The sequence below is a fragment of the Gossypium raimondii genome, chromosome 2, assembly GCF_025698545.1.
Source record: "Gossypium raimondii isolate GPD5lz chromosome 2, ASM2569854v1, whole genome shotgun sequence".
Lineage (NCBI taxonomy): Eukaryota > Viridiplantae > Streptophyta > Magnoliopsida > Malvales > Malvaceae > Gossypium > Gossypium raimondii.
In genome coordinates, this window is record NC_068566.1 from 8,512,445 (window position 1) to 8,537,925 (window position 25,481).

The 25,481-nt window shown below is 40.1% G+C and overlaps 1 protein-coding gene, 1 non-coding gene and 1 pseudogene across 2 annotated transcripts; all 3 read right to left on the bottom strand.

Annotated features, from left to right (window-relative positions):
* Positions 1-1,244: 1,244 nt before the first annotated feature.
* On the bottom strand, positions 1,245-4,557 carry LOC128039515 (28S ribosomal RNA). The gene has a single exon (XR_008194016.1). It is a non-coding gene; the product is annotated as a 28S ribosomal RNA (ribosomal RNA).
* A 231-nt stretch (positions 4,558-4,788) lies between these two features.
* Positions 4,789-4,944, bottom strand: LOC128039300 (5.8S ribosomal RNA; annotated as a pseudogene).
* Positions 4,945-11,265: 6,321 nt separating this feature from the next.
* LOC105787956 (receptor-like protein EIX2) lies at positions 11,266-15,819 on the bottom strand. The gene has a single exon (XM_012614589.2). The coding sequence runs from the start codon at positions 15,657-15,659 to the stop codon at positions 12,531-12,533; it is 3,129 nt and encodes a 1,042-aa protein (XP_012470043.1). The 5' UTR covers positions 15,660-15,819; the 3' UTR covers positions 11,266-12,530.
* Positions 15,820-25,481: the final 9,662 nt, after the last annotated feature.

Consider the following 25,481-nt stretch of genomic DNA (forward strand, 5'->3'; position numbering starts at 1 on the left):
CGTTCATCTCCCCTGTAATATAACAATCAATATAATCAAGGTTAAGCGCATTATTAGAACTTAAGTTGGATTTGAATAAAAGTTTAAAATACTCCCTGATCGCCTTGCATATGTCTTTTGTGTTTTCTTTCCAGTGGCCATTTGTATCATTAAGTCTTTCCAGTGGCCATTTCCAAAGTGCCAATGTTTCCCGATGCTCCTGCGCATTGAAAGTGCCGATGGCACTCGATTACCCCGCACCACGGGATGGCCTACACTGTTGATGGTGTCGAGGCTACCGCACGATCGAGGGCCCAAGGTGTCGGAGGCTCTTATTGCAAAAGGGGAGGGACCGAGTTGATTCATTCATTGTTAGGTAAGTTACATGTAACGATATTTGAATTCTACCTTTGGAATTAGGGAGGGACCAGGAAAATTCATTCATTGTTGGGTACGTCACATGTAATTGGGGATGGACTCGTTGTATCATTTTGTATATTCTGGGATGTCTCACTGGATGTTCTCCAGAGCACCGCCTGAATGGATTGTCAAAGCACTGTCGAGAACCTAACCGACGGTGTGGGGCACCGATGTTCGGGCATACGATGGGCATGGGCAGTGCCCTAGATAACCCCTGGTCGCTCAACATCACTTCCCCCCCAAAGAGCTAAAAAAACTTTATCAATGCGATATTGGGCGACATTCATATATCTAGAACAGAGACTTTTTTTAGGTTTCATATGTCTGAAATAGGGACATTTTTTTAGCCCAATGCTTCTGCACCAACAAGGGCCCACATTACTGATGGTGTTCGATGCTTCTGTACATCTGAGGCACCAAGGTGCCGATGCTGCCCAATGATCTCGCACCACCGGATGGCCTACGTTGCCAATGGTGCTCTAGGATCTCGCACATGTCTGAAATGGAGACAGTTTATTTTACGCCACTTAGTATTTTTGACGAAAAATTTTACTGTTAGCCCAAAACAAATACAATAAGCCTAATCCCCGATTGGAGAAATGGCATGAGTTCGCAATGGTCCATAAAATATGGCATGGCACGGTAGAAAATTAAACAAGTACCCGGAGTCACCAATAGTGGGGAGCTTGCACCCGCACCACTAAGGCCCCCATTGTGCCATGTTTTTCGAGGGGGCGGCACGGGCAACTATTTAACTAATTTGCACACCAAGTCCCTCACCTAGGGACCCCAGAGTCGGGTCATGTAAAAGAATGAGGGAGGATCAGATCGATGATACGGAAGGGTTGAATCGAGGCGACAAAGGGTTGAATCTCAGTGGATCGTAGCAGCAAGGCCACTCTACCAGTTACAATAACCCGTCGTGTATTTAAGTCATCTGCAAAGGATTCTACCCATCGTTCGGTGGAATTACGCTCCAAGGAGGCACTCGCGACTTGTCCGCGGCAGTTGCTGCACCTACGACATGTGCCCTTGGTGGCTAGAGGCCCTCTTGCGCAGATGCAAATCGACGACAAAGGCGTGCGTCGATTCTAGCCAGATTCGACTCGAGGCGTTAAGTCATAATCTAGCGTACGGTAGCTTCAAGCCACTGACTTTTCAACCAAGCGCGATTACCAATTGTGCGAATCAACGGTTCCTCTTGTACTAGGTTGATTGCGACGTGGCCATCAGTAGGGTAAAACTAACCTGTCTCATGATGGTCTAAACCCAAAACACGTTCTCTATTAGTGGGCAAGCAATCCAACACTTGGTGAATTCTGCTTCACAATAATAGGAAAAGCCGGCATCGAAGGATCAAAAAGCAACATCGCTATGAACGCTTGGCCGCCACAAGCCAGTTATCCCTGTGGTAACTTTTTTGACACCTCTAGCTTCAAATTCCGAAGGTTTAAAGGATCGATAAGCCATGCTTTCATAGTTTCTATTCGTACTGGAAATCAGAATGAAACGGTTTTTTACCCTTTTGTTCCACACACAATTTCTTTTCTCGTTAAGCTCATCTTAGGACCCTACTTTATCTTTTAACAGATGTGCCGCCCCAGCCAAACTCCCAACCTGACAATGTCTTTCACTCAGATCAATCGGCCGAAGCCGGCCTTGGGTCGAAAAAAAGGGGTCGTACCCTGCCTCGATTCAAGGATTATGTAAAATAACATTAAAAGTAGTGGTATTTCAATTTCGCCCGAGAGCTCCAACTTATCCCACACCTCTCAAGTCATTTCACAAAGTCAGACTAAAGTTAAGCTCAACAGGGTCTTCTTTCCCCACTGATTCTGCCAAGCCTATTCCTTTGGTCGTGGTTTTGCTGGATAGTAGATAGGGATAGTGAAAATCTCGTTAATCTATTCATATACATCATTAATTAGATGACGAGGCATTTGGCTACCTTAAGAGAGTCATAGTTAGTCCCACCGTTTACCTGCGCTAGGTTGAATTTCTTCACTTTGACATTCAGAACACTGGGCAGAAATTACATTGCCTGAGCATCCGCAAGGACCATCGCAATGCTTTGTTTTACTAAAACAATCATATTCCCCTTATCTGTTCCAATTCTGAGTCGACTGTTCGTCATCTGGGGAAAGCCCCCGATAGAGCTGTTCCCTATCTATCCCCCGACCGGCACATGGTGAACTGCTCTCGCCTTGGGTGCAGCTCGAGTAGTGCAATGACATCCAATAAGTTCGGGACTGGGACCCTCGTGCCCAACCCTAAGAGCCAATCCTTTTCCCGAGGTTATGGATCTATTTTACCGACTTCTCTTGCCTACATTGTTCCATTGACCAGAGGCTATTCACCTTAGAGACCTGATGTGGTTATGAGTACGACCGGACGTGGACGACACTCGGTCTTCTAAATTTTCAAGGGCCGCCAATGGCACACCAAACACTGCACGATGTGTGGTGCTCTTCTGACCGTTGGACCCTACCTCTAGCTGAGCAATTTCCAGGGTGGACAAGCCGTTAAACAGAAAAGATAACTCTTCCTGAGGTCGACACTGACATTTCTGGACTCTCTAATGTTGCTGTTAGCCGCCACATCCCGGTGCAAAAATTTCAACCTGATTCTCTTTCGAAGCTCAGGTTGGACGTGATATCGGACGGGCTTTCCCAGTCTCTTAGGATCGACTAACCCATGTGCAAGTTCTGTTCACATGGAACCTTTCCCCTCTTCGGCCTTCAAAGTTCTGCTGCTACCACTAAGATCTGCACCGACGGCCACTCTACCCGGGATCGTGGCCCGGGTTTTACGATGATCGCCGCGCCCTTTTACTCATCGTGGCTTGGCCCTTGCCCCGACGGCCGGGTATAGGTCACGTGCTTAAGCTCCATCCATTTTCGATGCTAGTTGATTGGTAGGTGAGTTGTTACACACTCTTTAGCGAATTTCAACTTTCATGACCACTGTTCTATTGTCTTAATCAACTAACACCCTTTGTAGGTTCTAGGTTAACACACAGTTGGGCACCGTAACCTGACTTCATGTTCATCCCGTATCGCCAGTTCTGCTTACCAAAAATGGCCCACTTAGAGCTCTCGATTTCATGGCGCAGCTCAATGAAGCAACCGCACCATCCTACCTATTTAAAGTTTGAGAATAGGTCGAGGACGTTGCGTCCCCGGTGCCTCTAATCATTGGCTTTACCCTATAGAACTCGCTAAGAGCTCCAGCTATCCTGAGGGAAACTTTGGAGGGAACCAACTACTAGATGGTTCGATTAGTCTTTCTCATCTATACCCAAGTTAAATAAACGATTTGTACGTTAGTATTGCTGCGGGCCTCCACCAGAGTTTCCTCCGGCTTCACCCTGCTCAGGTATATTTCACCATCTTTCAAGTCCCGACAAGCATGCTCTCACTCGAACCCTTCTCAAAAGATCAAGATTGATCAGTGGTGCACCCGTGAGGGATCCCACCAATTAATTTCCTTACGCCTTACGAGTTTTCTAGCCCTTGGTCCGTGTTTCAAGACAAGCCAAATGGGGAGCCCGCAAGTGCCAAGCATGCTCAGACGGTGTGTGCTGAATCCCACGACCAAGGCGACGATATCTTCTCGGACATATCAAAAGACCGAGCTTGGGCCGTTGCCACGACCCGTGTCGATCCTCGCCTCGAGCCACACGGCGGATCAGTTCTCGCTGTTCTACATCTGACCGGGATGCATCGCCGGCCCCCATTCACTTCCTACCCATTAATTTAAAGCACTCTTTAACTCTCATTTCAAAGTACTTTTCATCTTTCCCTCGAGGTACTTGTTTACTATCGGTCTCTCGCCCGTATTTAGCCTTAGACGAAATTTACTGCCCAATTAGGGCTACATTTCCAAACAACTCGACTCTTAAATAGCACCTCGTGGTACAATAGGGTCCGGGCACGACGAGCTCTCACCCTCTCCAGCGCCCTTTTCCAAGGGACTTAAGCCCAGTCCGCCGTAGATGACGCTTCTTTAGACTACAATTCATCTGCCAATGGTGCCTAATTCTCATGCTTGGTTTTTCCTAGTTCGCTCGTCATTATTAGGGGAATCCTAGCACGTTTCTTTTCCTCCATTTACTGATATGCTTAAACTCAGTAGGTAATCCCGTCTGACCTGAGGTCGCGATGCGAGCACCGTCCTTGTGATGCCGCAAGGGTTCAAGGGTATCGATCAACGAATGCGCATGACTCCGGATGAGGTTACTTATAGCATCACCACTGATCATCGAGATGATGATGTCGTCTAGCACTCAAATTTAGGCCATCCGCTGGCTGTGAGCGCACGGAAGGCTAATTTTTGCCCGCAGTCCAACTGAGGCCCGAGGGCTTAGGGTTGGATGGGGGTGATGATGCGTGACACCCAGGCAGACGTGCTCTCGGCCTAATGGCTTGAGGCGCAACTTACGCTTAAAGACTCAACGGTTCACGGGATTCTGTAATTCACACCTATTATCGTATTTCGCTATGTTCTTTATCGATGCGACAGCCAAGATACCCGTTGTCGAGAGTCATTTTATATGTTTTGCGACAAAAGCAAAACATCACTAAAGCACTGACACCGCAAATGGTGCGGTGACAGAAGACGTGTCTCTTTTTTCATTTCGATTCCTTGGTACGATTCGCGCTGAGGGTTTGTTTATTTTGCATCGAAGAGGTCGATCCTGACATCTCACCCCACCTAATGGGAAAAGGGATGACAAGACCAGTTACTCCGACACATGGGGGTAGCGAGAGGCGATGATGCACCCGCACCACCTCTGATGTTGTTTACAATGAGTTCACGTGTCATTCTGCTAGGCAGCTTTCGACAATGATCCTTCCGCAAGTTTACCTACATAAAACCTTGTTACAACTTCTTCTTCCTTTGAATGATAAGATTTAGTGGACTTCTCACGATGTCGCAGGCAATGAACCGCCCACGTTATCTCGATTTGAACACTTCATCAGACCATTCAATCGGTAGGAGCGACGGACGGTGTGTACAAAGGGCAGGGACGTAGTAAACATGAGCTGATGACTCGCGCTTACTAGGAATTCCTCATTGAATACTAACAATTGCAATGATCTATCCCCATCACAATGAAATTTCGAAGATTACTCGGGCCTGTCAGCCATGGCTATAGACTCGTTGAATGCATTAGTGTAGCGCGCGTACGACCCAGAACATCTAAGGGCATCACAGACCTGTTATTGCCTCAAACTTCCTTGGCCTAAATGGCCATAGTCCCTTTAAGAAGCTAGCCACGGAGGATCACCTCCGTGTAGCTACTTAGTAGGCTGAGGTCTCATTCCTTAATAAAATTAACTAGACAAATCCCTCCACCAACTAAAAACGGCCATGCGTCACCACCCATAAAATCAAGAAAGAGCTCTCAGTCTGTCCATCCTTACTATGTCTAGACCTAGTATGTTTCCTCGTGTTGAGTCAAATTAAGCCGTAAGCTCCACTCCCAGTGGTGCCCTTTCATCAATTCCATTAAGTTTCAGCCTTGCGACCATACTCCCCCCGAAACCTAAAGACTTTAATTTCTCATAAGGTACCGGCGGAGTCCTAAAAGTAACATCCACTAATCCCTAGTCGACATCCTTTACGGTTGAGACTAGGACGGTATCTGATCGTCTTCGAGTGCCCAACTTTTATTCTTGATTAATGAAAACATCATTGGCAAATGCTTTTGCAGTTGTTTATATTTCATAAATCCAAGAATTTCACCTCTGACTATGAAATACAAATGCCCCCACTATCCCTGTTAATTATTATTCAGATCTTGAAGGCCAACACAATAGGATCGAAATTCTATGATGTTATCCCATGCTAATGTATACAAGTGTAGGCTTGCTTTGAAAACTCTAATTTTTTCAAAGTAACAACGTCAGAGGAACGACTTGACCAATTAAAGCTAGGAGCGCATTGCCGGCAAGAAGGACAAGCAGACCGGTGCTCACGTGAAACGGACCGACCGACTCACCCCTAAGTCTAACTACGAGCTTTTTAACTGCAAAAACTTAAATATACGCTATTGGAGCTGGAATTACCGCAACTGCTGGCACCAGACTTGCCATCCAATAGATCCTCGTTAAAAGATTTAGATTGTACTCATTCCAATTACAAGACTCATAGAGCCCAGTATTGTTATTTATTATCACTACCTTCCTATGTCAGGATTGGGTAATTTGCGCGCATGCTGCCTTCCTTGAATGTGGTAGCCGTTTCTCAGGCTCTCGCTCCGGAATCAAACCCTAATTTTCTGTCACCTGCCACCACCATAATAGGCAACTATCCTACCATCGAAAGTTGATAGGGCAGAAATTTGAATGATGCATCACTGTTACAAAGGCCGTGCGATCTGTCAAGTTATCATGAATCATCAGAGCAACAGGATAAATCTCAGTGGATCGTGGCAGCAAGGAGAGATCAGATCGGCGATAGGGGAGGGACAAATCGAAGTGACAAAGGGTTGAATCTCAGTGGATCGTGGCAGCAAGGCCACTCTACCACTTGTAATACCCTGTCGCATATTTAAGTCATCTACAAAGGATTCTACCCGCCGTTCAGTGGAAATTACGCTCCAAGGAGGTGCTCATGACTTGTCCGTCGTGGTCTCTACAGCTACGACACGTGCCCTTGGGGGGCCAAAGGCCCATACTGCGGGTCGATAATCGGGCAACGGGTGTGTGTGTTTCTTCTAGCCCGAATTCTAACTTAGAGGCGTTCAGATATAATCAAGTGAACGGTAGCTTCGTGCCACTCGATTCTCAACCAAGTGCGCTGACCAATTGTGTGAATCAATGGTTCCTCTCGTACTAGGTTGAATTACTATTACGATGCGGTCATCAGTAGGGTAAAACTAACCTGTCTCACGACGGTCTAAACCCATCTCACGTTCCCTATTGGTAGGTGAGCAATCGAACACTTGGTGAATTCTTCTTCACAATGATAGGAAGAGCCAACACCGAATAATCAAAAAGCAACGTTGCTATGAACGCTTGGCTGCCACAAACCAGTTATCCCTGTGGTAACTTTTCTGACACCTCTAGCTTCAAATTCTGAAGATCTAAAGGATCGATAGGCCACACTTTCACAATTCTTATTCGTACTGGAAATCAGAATTAAACGAGCTTTTACCCTTTTGTTCAACACAAGATTTCTATTTTCGTTGAGCTCATCTTAGGACACCTACACTATATTTTAACAAATGTTCCACCCCAGCCAAACTCCCCATCTAAAAATGTCTTCCATCCTAATCGGCAAGCCGAAGCTAACCTTGGGTCAAAAAATAAGGGTCGTGCCTACACCTCTCAAGTCATTTCACAAAGTTGGACTAGAGTTAAGCTCAACAGGGTCTTCTTTCCCCGCTGGTTCTACCAAGTCCATTCCCTTGGTTGTGGTTTCGGTGGATAGCAGATAGGGACAGTGGGAATCTCGTTAATCCATTCATGCGCGCCACTAATTAGATGACTACCTTAAGAGAGTCATAGTTACTCCTTCCGTTTACCCGCGTTTGGTTGAATTTCTTCACTTTGACATTCAGAGCACTAGGCAGAAATCAAATTGCGTGAGCATCTGCAAGACCTATCCGCAGGGACTTGGGAGGCACAAGGTGTCCTTAAACATGACAGGGGTGGATGGGCAGGCCAAGCTCGAGCCCATAGCAATGCATAAGCAAACCCAAAAGATTTTTTCCCGATATAGAGAACTTGGTCCTAGAGTTATTGGTTGCATTTCTATGGGCCTGGGCTTGACTGACCGAAAAATCATCACTCCGACCACTAGTGTCGGCAATCAACTCACCACCGTTAATGAGTTGTTGCGGACCAACCCAATCTCTATGGGGGATAGGGACGCACCCCACCTCGAGAGGGGACACATCGGGGGGCAGCAGATTTCTACCCCTTAAAGAGCTAAAAAAACTTCGTCAATGTGCTACTAGGCAACATTCATATGTCTAAAAAGGGGACACTTTTCTTTAGCCCGCAAATCTGAGGCTCTAGGGTGCCAGCACTGCTCCAGGTTACCGATGGTGTCCGAGGCTCCCGTACATCTAAGCACCAAGGTACCGATGCTGCCCGAGGCTCCCGCACATCCAAGCACCAAGGTGTCGATGCTACTCGAGGCTCCCGCACGACCAAGGGCCTAGGTTATCGATGGTGTCTGAGGCTTCTGCACATCCTAGCATTAAGTTGCCGATGGTGCTCAAGGCTCTCACACCACTAACGTCTTAGGCTACGGATGGTGTCCAAGGCTTTCACACATTCAAGCACCAATGTGCCGATGGTACCCGATGCTCTAGCACAACCAAGGGCCTATAGTGTCGATGGTGTACGAGGCTACCGCACGACCAAGGGCCCAAGGTGCCGGAGGCTCTTGTTCCAAAAGGGGAGGGACTGAGATGACTCGTTGCGTCATTTTTTACATTCCGGGATGGCTCAGTAGAGCGCTGCCAAAAACTTAACTGGCGGTTGGGGGCACCGAAGTCCGGGCATGCGGTAGGCGTGAGCAGTGCCCTGGACAACCCCTGCGTGCTCAATATCACTTCCCCCTTAAAGAGCTAAAAAAAGTTTATCACTGCACTACCAAGTGACATTCTTTTTTTTTTTCAAACAAAAACGACACTTAGGTCTACCTTAATTTATTGCCTCATGAATAATAATGTTATGGATATCCAATGGATAATTCATATCAAAATACAAATCACTTTTATTCCTAATGGCTAAGTTACAAAGAGAATCTGCTACGTTATTGCTATTATGGTTAATCCACTTAACTTGGACCGAATCAAAATTGTTAAAGGCTTTACACTCTTGTCTAATGCGCTGGCCCATAATAATGATGTCCTTCATTCTCTTTTTGACCGTGTTGACCAGCGTAGCACTGTCAGACTCCACAATTAGCTGGGCTACTTTTAACTTTTCAGCCAACTTTAAGCCTTCTTGAAACGCTTCCAACTCTGCCCAAATAACATCCATAGAATTTTCCTTGAAATTATAGTAGCCCCGAATGACAAAGCCATCATGGTCTCTTGCAACAACCCTAACTACTCTGCACCCATTCGAAACAGAGGCATCTACGTTCACTTTGACATAGCCAGTAAGGGGTTTTGTCCATCCTTTTTTTACCTGATTCGGAGAAATAATCGAAGGCTCAGTAAGGTTAAAGATTCTAAAATCTTTGCTTAAGGTTTGCGCCCTTTCCCAGATCATCACCGCAGCGCCCATCTTCCCTTTAAACACCATATTGTTTTTATCATTCCAATTATTCCAGAGGAGCGTTAAAAAATCAGCAGCAGCCTTATTGTCAAGCTCACAAAAAAATCCTCAATCCAGTCGATACAGTTGTTGTAGTTCCCATCAAGCATTATGTTATTTAAACCTCCAGCAACAAGGATTTCACGAGCCTTTGGGCAGTCTTTCATTACATGAATCAGCGTTTCTTCACTGCTTTTGCATCTCGGGCAGGTATTATTGAACCCTTGGCGAATACGAGCAATATTGTCAAAAGTTAGCAGAATATTATGACCGATCCTCCAACTGAAAATTTTGATCTTAGGGAGCATCTTATGTTTCCATATAGCGCGCCAAAAAAATCTGTGGGGGCCGAAACTAACTTTCTTAAGGATCATCCAGGAATAAGCCAACTTGGTCATGTAGACCCCAAGTGGGTTTTGTAACCACGTCCTTGTGTCTTTGACTCCATTAGGGGAAATGGTTAAATTCAAATACAGTCCCCCAAATAATTACCATAGATCTTAATAACCCTCTCCCTTTTCGGCCGCTTATTTCTGTGGTCCCAGAGATCTTTGACTTTTCTCTCATCATCTTTAAAAGGAGACCGACACACCGACTCACCCTTGATGCCTTCCATCCCCCAATGGTCCCATAACATCAAAATTAAGAAAAGAAAGAAAGATAGAGACATTGAAGCAAGAAGTGACAAACACAACAAGCAAAACCACTTAAGTTTTGGGTTTTAAAAGCATTAAAAACTAACCTCCAACTTTAGTAGATCTGAGAGAGCAAAAGAAACACTTGTATTACAAAAGCTATTTGGCTTCAGCTTGAAAAAACTTGAATTTATCTTGACTATCGTCAAATCAAAGCTCGACCTAGTGAAAGAGCTGACATTGAGTATTTGAGTCAAGTAGTTTAAGAGCTTAATTGATTTTTTTTCTTTTTAATTACTATTGTTTCAATTTGAATCCAAACTTGAGTATAAAAATTGAGTTTATATTTCATTTTAATTGAGGCTCATCCAATTCGAGTATTATCTCAAATTCCTTCAGCTATAAAAACAAAATTCAATCAAATTCAAGTTGAGCTTCGAGCCTTGCATTTCAAATCGAGTTTCGAATGTTTTGAGCTCGACTACACCCTGTAAATTGACGTACCCTTTCGATTTAGATTACATTACTCGCTTGCAAAATAAAAAAAATATAAATTCATATTTATACTAGAAGAGAGCAAAAAGTTGAACCAGATCATTTTAACTTGAAACAAGATTATTATGTCCAAGACAATAACATCCATAACTTCTGCAGCAGATTACCAGGAAATTACTAACCAAATTATTGTTGCATGACGAATCTGAATTACCTAAAAGTTTACAAGCAAACTAAAAGCATCCAAATAAGCATTCAAAAGTTTACAAGAAAACTAAAAGCATCCAAATAAACATTCAAAAAGAGCATTTTTAACATTCTGTTCCATTATAATTGTTTGTATTTAACAATAATTCATCGAAATGAAATACTAAAAGAGAAGAAAAATCATGCAATTGATTCATTAGATCAATTATTAGAGAAGGGTAAATAGAGAAAACGTACCATAATGGATAAAAATTCGAGCTAATCAATGATATATATTAGAAAAAAATGTTCTTTTTTACCCCCAAGAAAAAGGGTAAAACAAAATTGATTTCTATTGGAAGAAAATTTAAAGAAAGCAAAACAAAATTATGCCCACTAATCCCATTTGAACAAATAACGTGTGAACTTAAAGACTTTGAATTTTTGCTCATTAGTTGTGTCTCGGCCGCCACCACCACCACCATATCCGAATTATTCCATTACCGCCAACAAAAATCCAACTTGCATAGTTCAAAGAAGATGAAACGTAAAAATAACAAAAACCATAAAAAAAGGGGGATTAACCAGCAACCAATTGGGCCAAAACAACATGTTGCTGCTAAAAAACAACCACATATTTCTTCCCTTTCATTCATAGCTTCAAGAGAGGAAGATGAACGCCATCGTCGATTGGTGCAGTGCAGATTTGACAACGAAAGGCAGAAAGGAAGAAAATCAAAAATGAATGCCGGCCATTGGTGTTGGGAACTGTTGTTGGCTGGCGGCAAGCACTAGATCAAGGTGGGAAGGAAGGGGGAAGGGGAAGAGGCTTTGGGTTAAGTTTACTGCTGAAGAGAAAAATTTTGGAAAATGTCTTACCAAATGAAAATGGTAAGACATTTTCCTAAAATAAAGCGTTCTTTTCCCTTGTTTTGGAGAAGCTTTTACAATGGGAATCATTTTCCACCAAACAAACCGTGAAAAAGGATAAAAATATTTTCCGTAAAATATTTTACAGGTAAACAAACACAGCCTTATTCACCTTTGATTTGCACCACCAATATTTGACAACCCCTATACCAAATATCAGTCCAGATCATTAAATGGAGAAACTTATGGGGAAAATTATTCACCCTGATTCTCTGCATTTCCTCTCACGTGCTTTAAAGGGATCAAACAAAAAAAGTTCAACTAAACTTGGACAGCTCCATATAAAGATCAAAACAATCTTTTTGGCACAACTCACCCAGTGCTTCAACGAACCATGGTACTGTTTTATCTTTAATAAGCACTCAGTAAGTTCATTTCATCAGTTAAACAGACATGCTTTTACCTTTAAAATAAGAGGAAATTCATTGCTTCCTCTGCAATACAAATGGAAGATATTTGATGGATATTCAGTGAAGTGGCTTGACTAGGATATGGTTGGCCATGCAACACACAAATAGCTTAATATCCTATAGATGGTAATAAGCATCAGTTATACAGTAGAAAATCAACAGGAAGGGATTATTATTTAATATCTGTAAATTTCTCAACCCTTGTTCCTTCCATGTCTATCTGCTAAATTTCTGAACCCTGATTTGTCAATAAATTTCTCAACCATACCAAAGTAGGAATCAACCCAAGAGCTTCTAGCTGATATAACAAGCACAGGCACCAAAATCCCAGCTGCAAACCCCACTCCTACACTTAAATAAAACCACTTATCAATGATTCCTTCATTACTTTTCCCACCTTCAACTCTCCCCCCACTGTCAACACCATCATTTTCACACTTAATGTTCAGTGGACCTCCACAAAGACCTGGATTTCCATCGAAAGATGATGCATCAAATGTTGTCAGCTGCCCGGAATAAGGTATGGCTCCTGAGAAATTATTGTTGGATAGGTTCAAGTAAGACAGAAAGGACAGTGAAGATAATCTTGAAGGGATTTCACCTGTGAGGTTATTTCTGGAGAGGTCAAGAGATGATAATTGATGTAAATTTGAGATATTTCCAGGAATGCCGCCAGTGATATGGTTTCTTGATAGATTCAAAACAAGCAAACCTGACAGTTTGGTTAATGATTCTGGAATATCCCCATTTAAGTTATTTCCAGAAAGATCAATGCTTGTAACTAGGGAAAGTGTCTTGTTGAACTTTAGACTTTGGTCTTTTAGAGTGATAATCAAGCTTTCTTCATAATATAGACCCCTGTACTTCCCATAGAGCAGGTACTGGATTATTTTTTGCTCATTTGCCATTGCTTTAAGATCACCCAGGCTTGCTGGTATGGTGCCTGTAAAATTGTTTTCTGCCAGGTCCAGGATTTGCAGTGAACTCAAATTTGACAACTTGGAGGGGATTTCACCTGAAAATGCATTTGATCTTAAACTAATAATTCTGAGAGCTGGAAAGCCATCTCCTATCCACAAGGGAATGTTGCCTGACAAGCTGTTATTTCCAAGATCTAAGGTTTCCAAGCTTGACAAGTTCTTAAAAGAGGGAGGGATGCTTCCTTTGAGGTTGTTGTTGTTCAAGTGTAGTGACTGAAGTTGTAGTAACTGTCCCAAAGCATCAGGAATTACACCTGAGAGGTTGTTGTTCCCAAGGTCTAAAACCTTCAGGTAAGAACAATTCTCAATGCTTGATGGAATGCTTCCAGTTAATTTGTTCCTTGAAAGATCAATGGCTTGGAGAGATAACATCTCACCAATGGAGTTTGGGATTCCTCCTGTTAATTGGTTGTTTGAAAGGGAGAGAAATATCAAGTTTGGCATGGATTGACTCATATTTTGTGGGATAGAACCAGAGATTTGATTGTTAGAGAGATCAAGCAATTCAATCTCTACAACTGGAAGAGGAATGGGGCCTTCAAGAAGGTTTGAGCTGAAATCAACATCTGCAAAGGGAGCAACATTTAAAGGGTTTGGTAGTTGACCTTCTAACTCATTGAAGGAAACATTCAATAGTGATAGGTTGCCAGAAATATCCCAGAACCAGTCTGGAATGGAACCTGAAATGCTAGCATTTGAGAAATCTAGATATCGGACCTCCTTCTGATATCTAAGCCACTTTGGAAATGAAGGGCCTAAATAGCAAGAACCCATATCAAGATTCCGGACTTGGAATGGTGGGATCCAATTGGAACTTAGATTAACAATGAAAGAATTAGCAGACAGATGTAATATCTTCAGCTTACTTAGCTTTGCAAAATGAGCTTCAGATATAAAACCTGTCAAATGGTTTGATGAAACATCAAAGGTAGACAAACCAGATAGCTGTCCAAAAGAATCAGGAAGAGTCCCATTTAGTTCATTGCTTCCCAGGCCAACATTAGTGAGGTTTGACAGTTGGCCTAAAGAAGCAGGAATTGCACCTTCAATCAAATTGTAGTTGAGATTGAGTTCCAATAGATTTCGAAGTAGTCCCATCCATTCAGGCAGTGTGCCTACTAAACGGTTGTTGCTCAGTCTCAAATACATCAAACTAGGAAATGGCCTATTGGGAACACAATCCTGTGTTCCTTCAAGAAATTGAGGCAAACTACCAGTCAAATTATTGCTTGACAAATCAAATGATTTCAAACTACAAAGTTTACCGATGGAGCTTGGGATTCCACCCTTAACTTCATTATTTGACAGATCAAAAGTTGTGAGAGATGTCATGTTTCCAATGGAAGCAGGGAGCTTGCCATGAACTTTATTTGACGCTAAATTCAGAACTTGTATCTTCTTCCAACTTCTCCTCAATAGTTGATAGCAGCTGACAGATAGATTAGAGTTTCCAGCAAGATTCAGATATTGCAGATTTGGTACTTCACCAAGATCCAGTGGAATTCTTCCAGACAGATCATTATTGCTTAGATCAACATAAGTAAGGCTGCTAATATTTACTAGCCAGACAGGGAAACCAGGACCGAAAGAGTTGAAACTAAGGTCCAGAACAGAAAGGGAAGTTAAGTTAACAGAGTTGAGAGACAAAATGGAACCGGAGAGCTGACATCCTGAGAGGTGCAGCTCATTCAGAAATGAAAGCCTATTCATTGTCCCAAGAAATCCTGAATCTATCATGGAAAGGTCAACTTCATTCATGGCAAGATGTTTCAAAGAAACAAGACTAGCCACCCATTGAAGACTATCTGAGCTTAAGCTCGCAAATTCAGTAGAAACATCAAGAAATTGCAGGCTAGAAATGTTCCCAAGACTTGCTGGAATTAGACCACTGAATCCAGCTTTTGATAGGTTCAGATACCTCAAATTCTTCAATGATCCCAGGAATTCAGGAATTGAGATGTCATTGAAGGTGTTCAAACTCAAATCCAAGTACTCCAAGGACTTGAGGTTTGGCAATGAAGGACTGATATCACCACTCAAGTTCCAAAAACCATACCCGCCGCTTGAAGATTCAGAAGTTATAGGATAAGGGTTGTGAAGATCAATCATGATGACAGCTCCAGTGCTATTGTTGCACCCAATTCCATGCCATTGACAACAGCCGCTTCCTTGCCATGAGGAGAGCCTGTTTTCAGGATCATTAAGGCCATTTTTGAAGTCAGAAAGTGTTTCAAGGTCTGATTTGGAGCAATTTCCCAAGTGGGAATCACCATTACAAACATATTCTCCTGTTATGACACATACAACAGCCAACAGAAGGCCAAGAACAGTGAATTTATACATTTTCAATCACAAGTCTCTAGCTGTAAACACAGTAAATATGAACCATCAACTCTTCTATATAAGGTCTGCACCTTTCTTGATATGCAAGTAAAATAAAAGATTTTCCATTCATCGAAATTTCCAGGAAAGAATAACTAGGAAACATGAAAACCCTTTTTAAATACAAAAGTCAAAGATCTATATCTATAGACTATATACTAAAAGATAAGATAACCATGTATATAAAAAAAATAAAATATTGGATAGGAGAACTTTAAAAAACTCTGAAGAACGTTGAAAATTGAAGGCCGGCAGCCAGATGTAAAGCAATTAGTTCAGGTGTTACGAGAAGAAAGAACTTAAAAAAAAAAGAAGAAAATCTGATTTTGTAAAGGCACACAAAACGTTCTTAAAGAACAAAAATTGGATGTCAAGTTATTCCACGATCGGTTGCACGATCTGGGGATATTTGGGACAACGTTAAACTATTTTAAAAAATAAATAGGAGTAAACAAACTTTTTTAGTTAGTTATCATGCATGGTACGTTATTACCTTATGATACGTTATTAGTTTGTTACCTTTTTTGAGTCGTTATTTGTCGTAAATATTATAAGGATAATTTAATGTGACAACAAAATTATTGTTTAATATATACTTGCAATCCACGGAAATTATTAGACTTTAATTAAAAAATGGTTAATGTATAAATTTACCACTATTGTTTAGGTTAAATTTGAAATTATATCACTATATTTTATTTTGATTGATATTGAGGTAAAGATAAATTTACCACTACACTTTAATTTTATAGTGAATTTTACATTTTACTTTTATTTGACTGAATTTTGTTACTAAAGTTAGTGTTTTGATAGAAATTTTGCTATCCAATGTTAATTTAAAATGGTTTGAAGACAAAATTCAATTAAAAATTATTTTAATATTTTATTTTCATAACAATTCTACCAAATCTTACTCAACAATGCAAAATCTATTCATGCCATATCAGTCTTTCTAATGTCGAAAGAGTTCATTCTTTTTTTAGTTCATATCATTGGATCATATCAATATTGTATTTCTCATCTGTAACACTCCATACCCTGCCTAGACATTATAGTCGAATTATGAGGGTTACATAGTACATGAAAAAAGAAATTAAAAAATTGATATCTAATTTTGATGAAAACCAACTTTCAATGAAGAGAAAATCAATTTGAATAACTTTTTCGAAAAACATACTAATTTCTGAAAACACATCCTAAACAATTTTACTAAAACAAATCCAATTTACTCAAAACATTTGCGTGATAAAACACTTTAGTGATTTTCAACAAAATTTTGGCAGCAGACACATTATAACAATTTGGTCTTTATTACCTTTAGTTTTTAGCTAGCCACCTTGTTTTAAACATCGGTTAAAAACAAAAACTTTAACAAAACAATTACTGAAATAAATTCAAATGTCCTAAACAAAATTAAAATATCTTAGGTCCTTAAAAAAGTCCATAAATAAAGAAAAATACGTAACATACAAAACCCAAAAATTCTGAAACCCGAGCTCTGATGTCGCTGTCCAATCCTATGTTGGAGGATCACCTGAAATGAAACAAACAAAATGTGAGCTTTAAGCCGAGTGTGTGATTTGGCCCACACTTTCAGTACAAATATATATACATCAGAACGTGTCATAACATATTAGAATTCAAATCAGAGTATATCTTTTAATATTTCATATCGTATTAGATTCCATACTGATCATACCTTATCATATCATATCATATTGAATCATAACACATGTCATATCATGTCCTAACCCCATTAGCTACACACCATCTCCAACCAACCAATCACACCATATAGGACTACAAGAGTCCATCCATCTAATCACACCAATATGTGGCAATGTGCCACTCATTTATATGCAGCTGAGCTGCTAGACAAAATTTTGCGGTCTAATTGCCGTAATTGTAGTAAAAACTGTCATATAACACTTCATCCATCACATCATAACCCACCCCAAAACACAAGCATGTCGTAATCATATATCATACATACATATATCATAAATCGTATGACATGCATACACTTATATTTTTATACAAATCAGAGCATAACGTATGGTTTAATTGTAACATATCCTACTCTACATACCTCCTAAGCCTACTCATGTATTTTTATGTACTAAAACTTACACTTTTCTGGCCCCAAATGATGCCCACGGACCCAGGTTTCGAGTCCCTCAAAAAGGCCCCTAATCGAGTCCAAGAATTGGCCAAAAAAGCCCACATGGCCTAAAAAGCTAGCCCGTGTGGTCCACACAGCCTACTTATACGGTCTGCAAAATCTCACACAGTCGTGTGCCCCACACGGCCTACAAAAACACACACGACTGTGTGGCACTAGGCAGTTTTGAAAACAACCCTTATTTCACATTTTTCTTAAGTTTCAAGTGATAAATCAGGTTAGTTTCGCACACCTGATACTATTGGAACAAATACACCAATGCAACAAGGAAAAATCCTGAACACATCATACAAAATTAAGATTAAATTAATACCAACTACAAATCTGAAGCATAATTTTTGAAGCTTTGCATTTAAAAAATTTCCTAAAACAAACGACATTCAAGTATGTACCACGGAAAACAACAATCCTACAACACCTAGTTCGCTAGAAGAAGGTCGTGAACCTCACATCCTTCACCTATCCAAAATGCATACGATTAACATTGGAAAAAAATAAAAAAATACCCAAAATCTTCCAACATGTTCATAACATAAAATCTATTAAACTTATTGTTGAAAAACACACCTACTTACCTAAACCGAGTCAACAACACAACTCTTTCAAACACGTCACTGTAGCAACAAAAGAAATAACGCAACCCAAACTAAAGATAATGACAGATGAAATTGAAAAGCAAAATAAAGCAGAAAAAAGAAACAAAAAGAACAAAGGGAAAAAGGTAACAAAAGAGAAAGAAACATGCGTTGAAAAGAAAGGGAATAAAAATAATAACACAAACAGAATAATGGACAGTAGTGGGGGAGTGGTTTTAAGAGAGAAAGTATTTAAAATAAAATAAAATGAAAAAAAAGGAAAAGGTTATTATTCTAACTAACTAAAATCCAACCAATTTTAATACCCTATATTTATCCAGCCACTAGAGTTTGAATCCCACCAACAAACTACTACCATGGGTGATACAACAGATAAAATAACAAAAGAAAAATTTCCATTAAGCATACGGGGACTCAAACACAGAACCTTAAACATATATACAAAGTGCCCAACCTCCAAACCAAACCAAATCACTTGATAAGACTTTAACAATTTAAACATAAAAAAATTGGAGCGTTACAATTCTCCCCTCCTTAAAGAAATTTCGGCCTAAAAGTTTACTTGACTAAAAAAGATAAGGATATTGTTGACGCATCAAGTCCTCAAGCTCCCAATTGGCGTCATTGGAAACATGATTCCGCCACAACACTTTAACCAAAAGGATGGTCTTCCTCCTCAAGACCTTAACCTCACGATCTAGAATCTGTACCAATTCCACTTTAAAATATAAGTCTAGCCTTATTTCAATCTCCTCCACTGGAACCACATGCGAAGGATCAAATCGATAACATCTCAACATAGACACGTGAAAGATGTCATCGATGCGATCCAACTCCAAAGGTAACTCAAACTTATAAGCAACTGGCCAAACTCGTGTCAAAACCCGATACGGCTCAATGAATTTAGGGGTCAACTTTCCCTTATGACCAAACCTGAGGACTTTCTTCCAATGAGACACTTTAAGGAAAACACGGCCCCCCACATCATATTTAATATCTCGTCTCTTAAGGTCCGCGTAAGACTTCTGTTTATCAGAAGTGGCCTTAAGTCGATCTTGAATCAAATGGACTTTATCTTCAATCTTCGCCACTAACTCAGGACCCAAAACTTTCCTCTCTCCTAACTCAGTCCAAAAAAGTAGAGTGTGACAATTCTTGCCATATAAAGCCTCTTAAGGCGCCACCTGAATGCTAGACTGAAAGCTATTATCATAAGAAAATTCAGCCAGCGGTAGAAATTTCTCCCAGGTACCTTGAAAATCAATCACACAGCTCCAAAGCACATCCTCCAAAATCTGAATTACCCTCTCAAACTGACCATCAGTTTGAGGATGAAATGTCGTAGTAAAATCCAGTTGAGTACCCAAAGTCTCATGTAACTTCTACAAAAAACTAGAAGTAAAATGAGGATCTCGGTCTGAAATAATAGATATTGAAACCCCATAAAGTTTGACAATCTTGGAGACATAAAGCTTCTCCAACTTTTGCAAAGAGTAGTCAGTTCTAACCAGAATGAAGTGAGCAGACTTAGTTCACCGGTCCACAATAACCCAAACTAAATCCTTCTCAGTGGGTGTTAAAGGCAAACCACTAACGAAATCCATAGTTACTAGTTCCCATTTCCATAATGGAATCTTAACAGGTTGAAGCAGTCTAGAAGGAAGTTGATGCTCAGCCATAACTTACTGGTACATCAAACAATGGGACACAAAATCGGTCACCTCATGTTTCAGCCTAGGCCACCAATACAAGTCATGGAGGTCATGATACATCTTATTACCACCGGGATACATAGCATAAGAGCTACTATGTACTTCTTGCAGAATAGACTGTCTCAGATATACATCTTAGGCACACAAATAAGACCTTAAAAATACAAAATACCATCATTATTATACCCAAAATCCGTAGTATTACCCTCATTCATCTACTGAACCCGACTAATATAAGACTTATCCAAAATTTACTTACTCTTAATCTCATCCAACCAAGACGGCTTAACTTGTAACTCGGCCAGAATCCCACCATCATAAAACAAACTTAGGCAAGCAAACATCGCCTTCAAAGCAGTCATAAATCTTCGACTAAGAGCATCATCCACCACATTGGCCTTACTAGGATAATATTCAATAAAATAATCATAGTCCTTAAGCAACTCGATCTAACAACGCTGCCTAAGATTCAACTCCTTTTGAGTGAAGAGGTACTTAAGACTTTGATGATCGGTGTAAATGATGCATCTCTCACCATATAAATAGTGCCTCTAAATCTAAAGTGCAAAAAAATATAACAAGCTCGATGTCATGAGTCAGATAATTACCCTCATACTGCTTAAGTTGTCTAGACGCATAAGCAATCACTTTACCTTCTTGCATCAGTACACAACCCAAACTAGTATGTAACACATTATATAAACAACAAACTCTTTCCAGGTTTAGGCTGAATCAAAACAAGTGTCTGAGTCAGAATCGATTTGAGCTTTTCAAAGCTCAATTGTTGCTCAACAACCCAAACAAATAGAACATTCTTACGTAGCAACTTAGTCAAAGGAGCTATTGTCAAAGAGAACCCCACAACAAATCTTCGATAATATTCTACCAAACCTAGGAAACTCTGAAGTTCAGTCACATTTCTAGGCTGATTCCAATCTAGAATAGCCTTTATCTTCTTAGGATCCACTCGGATACCCTTAGGAGAAACCACATGCCCTAAACATAACCTCACCTAATTATAACTCACATTTACTCAACTTGGCATTCAATTCCTTTTCACGAAGAATCTGAAGAACTGTTCGAAAATGCCTATCATGCTCGTCCTTAGTCTTAGAATATACCAAAATGTCGTCGATAAACACTATGATGAACTGGTCCAGATATGGCTGAAAAACCTAGTTCATGATATCCATGAACACCACCGGAGCATTAGTCAAAGTAAAGGACATGACAATGAACTTATAATGACTGTAACGAGTCCAAAAGGTAGTCTTACGCGTATCGGCGTCCCTAACCTTCAACTGATGATACCCAGAGTAAAGATCAATTTTTGAAAACATAGATGCCCCACAAAACTAATCAAATAGATCATAAATCCTCGGAAATGGGTACTTATTCTTTATCATCAATTTGTTCAACTGATGATAATCCATATACATCTTCATAAAACCATCATTTTTCTTAACAAAGAGAATCGGTGCTCTCTACGGAGACACACTAGGTCGAATGAATCCTCTGTCCAAAAGTTCCTGAAGTTGCTACTTAAGTTCCTTCACCTCCTTCCTGCCATTTGATATGGAGCGATGGACACCGAAGCTAGCTTTGACAATAACTCAATTCCAAACTCAATCTTCCTATCTAGAGGTAATCCCAACAACTCCTCAGGAAAGACGTTCGAAAAATCCTTAACAGTGCGAATATCTTCCACAGTCGAACCCACACTACTCGTATCATGCACATATACCAAATATGCATAACAACCTTTACGGATTAGCTTTTCAGCTACCAGAGTGGATATCACATTATAGAGATAATCTCGATGCTCGCCAACCATCATAACCTCCACATCATCTCTAACCCTAAAGGTCACTCTCTTAGATTCACAACTCAATCCAACCCGATGCTCCACCAACCAATCCATACCCAAAATCAAATCAAACTCCCCATACAGTAACTCTATCAAATCAGCCAGAAACACAAACCCCTGAACCTCAAGCAGACTCCTCCTATACACTTTACTAACTCGTACAGATTGACCCAAATGACTAATCATAGAAAGTTCACAACTAGTGTCCTCGGCCAAAATCCCCAAATTTCCCACTACACTACTAGATATATAGGAGTGTGTAGAGCCACAATCAATTAATGCAAAATAAGATAAATAATAAATAGTAAACGTACCAACAATCACATCAGCAGCATCTCTATCCTCATGACGCCTCGCTACGTAAACTAAGGCTAGCTGCCTAGCCTCAACCTGACCTGCACCTTTGCCTAGTGCTTTCTATCCGCGTCCACCATTGTTAGCCCCTCATCTGACCATGGCCCCTAGCAGGCTACTGACTAACCCTCTAAAGCAGAATCTGACCCTAACCCAGAGCCCGCCCCGGCTCAACCATAAGGGGGACACTCTCTGACCTTGTGCCTAGTTGACCCACACCTAAAGCAGGCCCCAGTCCTCCTCCAAAATTCACCTGGGTGGTTTCTATTACAATACCCACAAATTGGAGCTTGCTTAACTTTAACAGCAGGCTTAACTCTACAAATTGGCTTTGCCTACAAAGGTTTTTCATACCTGGCCCGTTTCACAAGCTATTGAGAAAAACTACAAGGACATGCATCCCTCTTTTTATTATTTTGATTCTTCTCTCTCTCTCTCTCTTATCGCGCTTAATGTGCTTAACCTCTTCTATAATTTTTGCCTTGTCAATCAAGATTGCAAAGACCTGTTCTCTTTGGGGAGCTATCAAAACCTTAATGTCATACCTCTGACCCTCCTCAAAATGGATACTCTTGTCGTAGCTAGTAGCCACCAAACCATGATCATACCTACTCAATCTGAAGTGCCCAACCTCATACTCGACCACTGATCTATCCCCCTGAGTTAGCCCTAGAGACTTGCATCGACGGGCCTCCACATTGCTTGCCGCCACATACTTATTTTGGAAAGCACTCCAAAAATAATCCCATGTCAGCTGCTCAGGCTGAGTGCCCTCCTGTACACAGTCAACCACCACTGATATGCTTCGTCGTGAAGCAATGATACTGCACCCTTCAATTTCAACTCGGGGTGCAGTCTAAGTCATTCATTATTCTTTCTCTAGCCCCTAACCAATATTCAGCCACAGTCAGAGTGACTCTAGTGATGCCCCTAAATAATTAAACTCTATTGGACTGGAGTCATTTAGTTACTGACCCTTAGCTCTTAGATCTAATATGGGTCCCAGCGACCCTCTCCAAAACCCTCAACATTGTCTGGGACAGTACGTTGTCCCTGACAGTCTAAGCCTCAGACTTAGTCCCAGCAATCAGAGTTCTTACAGTCTCACTCATATCTAATTGGGGTATACTTCCCATCGTAGAAGGCTCAACTTGAGCCCCCCGACGGTGACCACTACGCCCATGAGGACCACGTCCTCGAGATCCACGAGTGCTCATTATCTTATATATAATTTTTCAAAATTTTATGAACCAGTTTAAATTTTAAACCTTAATCATAAAGTTTTATCGGAATACTTATTAGTGTTTAGAGAGTGTTTTACTAAACTACAGTCTCTAAAGGTCATTTCTTACACTAAAGTATCACATGCAAGGTATCTTTAAAGCATAACTAAAGTTTAGAGTTCTTACTTGGATAGGTGTCGGAGTCTCGGTTTCACTTATCCAAAAATTCGAAGATCATTTCAGTAAAATTCTAGTTTAAAAAAAGTTTATTTCTTAAAATATTGTGGACCCAAAATACACAGCCCGAGTGTTTCAACCTGACTCTGATACTACCAAATGTAACATCCCTACCTGGCCTAAACATTACAGTCGGATTATGGAGATTACATCGCATGTGAAAAAAATTGATATCCAATTTTGATGAAAACCAACTTTCAACGAAGAGAAAATCAATTTGAATAACTTTTTGAAAAACATATTAATTTTTGAAAACACATCTTAAACAATTTTACTAAAAAAAATCCAATTTACTGAAAACGTTTGCGTGATAAATCACTTTAGCGATTTTCGACAAAATTTTGGCAGCAGACACATTATAACAATTTAGTCTTTATTACCTTTAGTTTATAGTTAGTCGTCTTGTTTTAAACTCTGGTTAAAAACAAAAACTTTATCAAAAGAATTACCGAAATAAAATCAAATGTCCCAAACAAAATTAAAATGTCTTAAGTCCTTAAAAAAAGTCCATAAATAGAGAAAAGTATGTAACATACAAAACCCAAAAAGTCTGAAACCCGAGCACTAATGTCGCAATCCAATCCTATGTTGAAGGATTACTTGAAATGAAAGAAACAAGATCTGAGCTTTAAGCCAAGTGTGTGATTTGGCCCACACTTTCAGTACAAATATATATATTCATCAAAATGTGTCATAACATACTAGAATCCAAATTATAGCATATCTTTTAATATTTCATATTGTATCAGATGCCATACATATCATATCTTATCATATCTTACGTATCATAACACATCATATCAAATCGAATCATAACACAGTATGTCATATCATGTCCTACCCTCATCGGCTACACACTATCTCTGACCAGACAATCACACCATATAAAGGCTACAAGAGTCCATCCATCCAATCACACCAATATATGGCAGTGTGTTACTTATATATATATATATATTTAGTTGAGCTACCAAACAAAAATTTGCGATCTAGCCACTTTAATTGCAACAAAAATTATCATATAACATGTAACAACCCATTTTTCAGTGGTGTCAGAAATAGTGATTTTGGGGCCACAAATCTGATGAGTGAGTTTGTAAATATTATTATTTAACATTTACGAGTCAAATATAGTAATATTAAATTTTTATTTGATAATTTATGTTATTTGAATGAATAACTAGGTTCAAGTGGTAAATCCTTAAAGTCAAGTGATTTTAGAAAATGAGGTATCAGGACCTCGTTTCTATAAACTGAGCCTGTAAATATTTAATAGTGTTATTAGGGTTATATTAAAATTTGGTTAAGAAATTTTAACATTTAAATAGTTAATTAATTCAAAATGACTAAATTATAAAAGCTGCAAAAGTTGATCTCTATTAGTGAAATGGGTCAAATGGCTATGAAAAGATGAATTAATGGACTTATATGGTAAATATACCATGCATATTGATAGCGGACAATTATGGACATGTTTTGTTAATTTTAAATTAAAATCATAAAGGTAAAAAGGTAATTTGATAATTAAAATAAAACATAAACAAAAGATGAGTGGCTATCATCTTCTTTCACATTTTTAGACAATCGATTCTTCCATGGATGGCTAATCTTG

Excerpts from the sequence above, each read along its gene's own strand:
- LOC105787956 (XM_012614589.2), bottom strand. The coding sequence starts at position 15,659 with ATGTATAAATTCACTGTTCTTGGCCTTCTGTTGGCTGTTGTATGTGTC.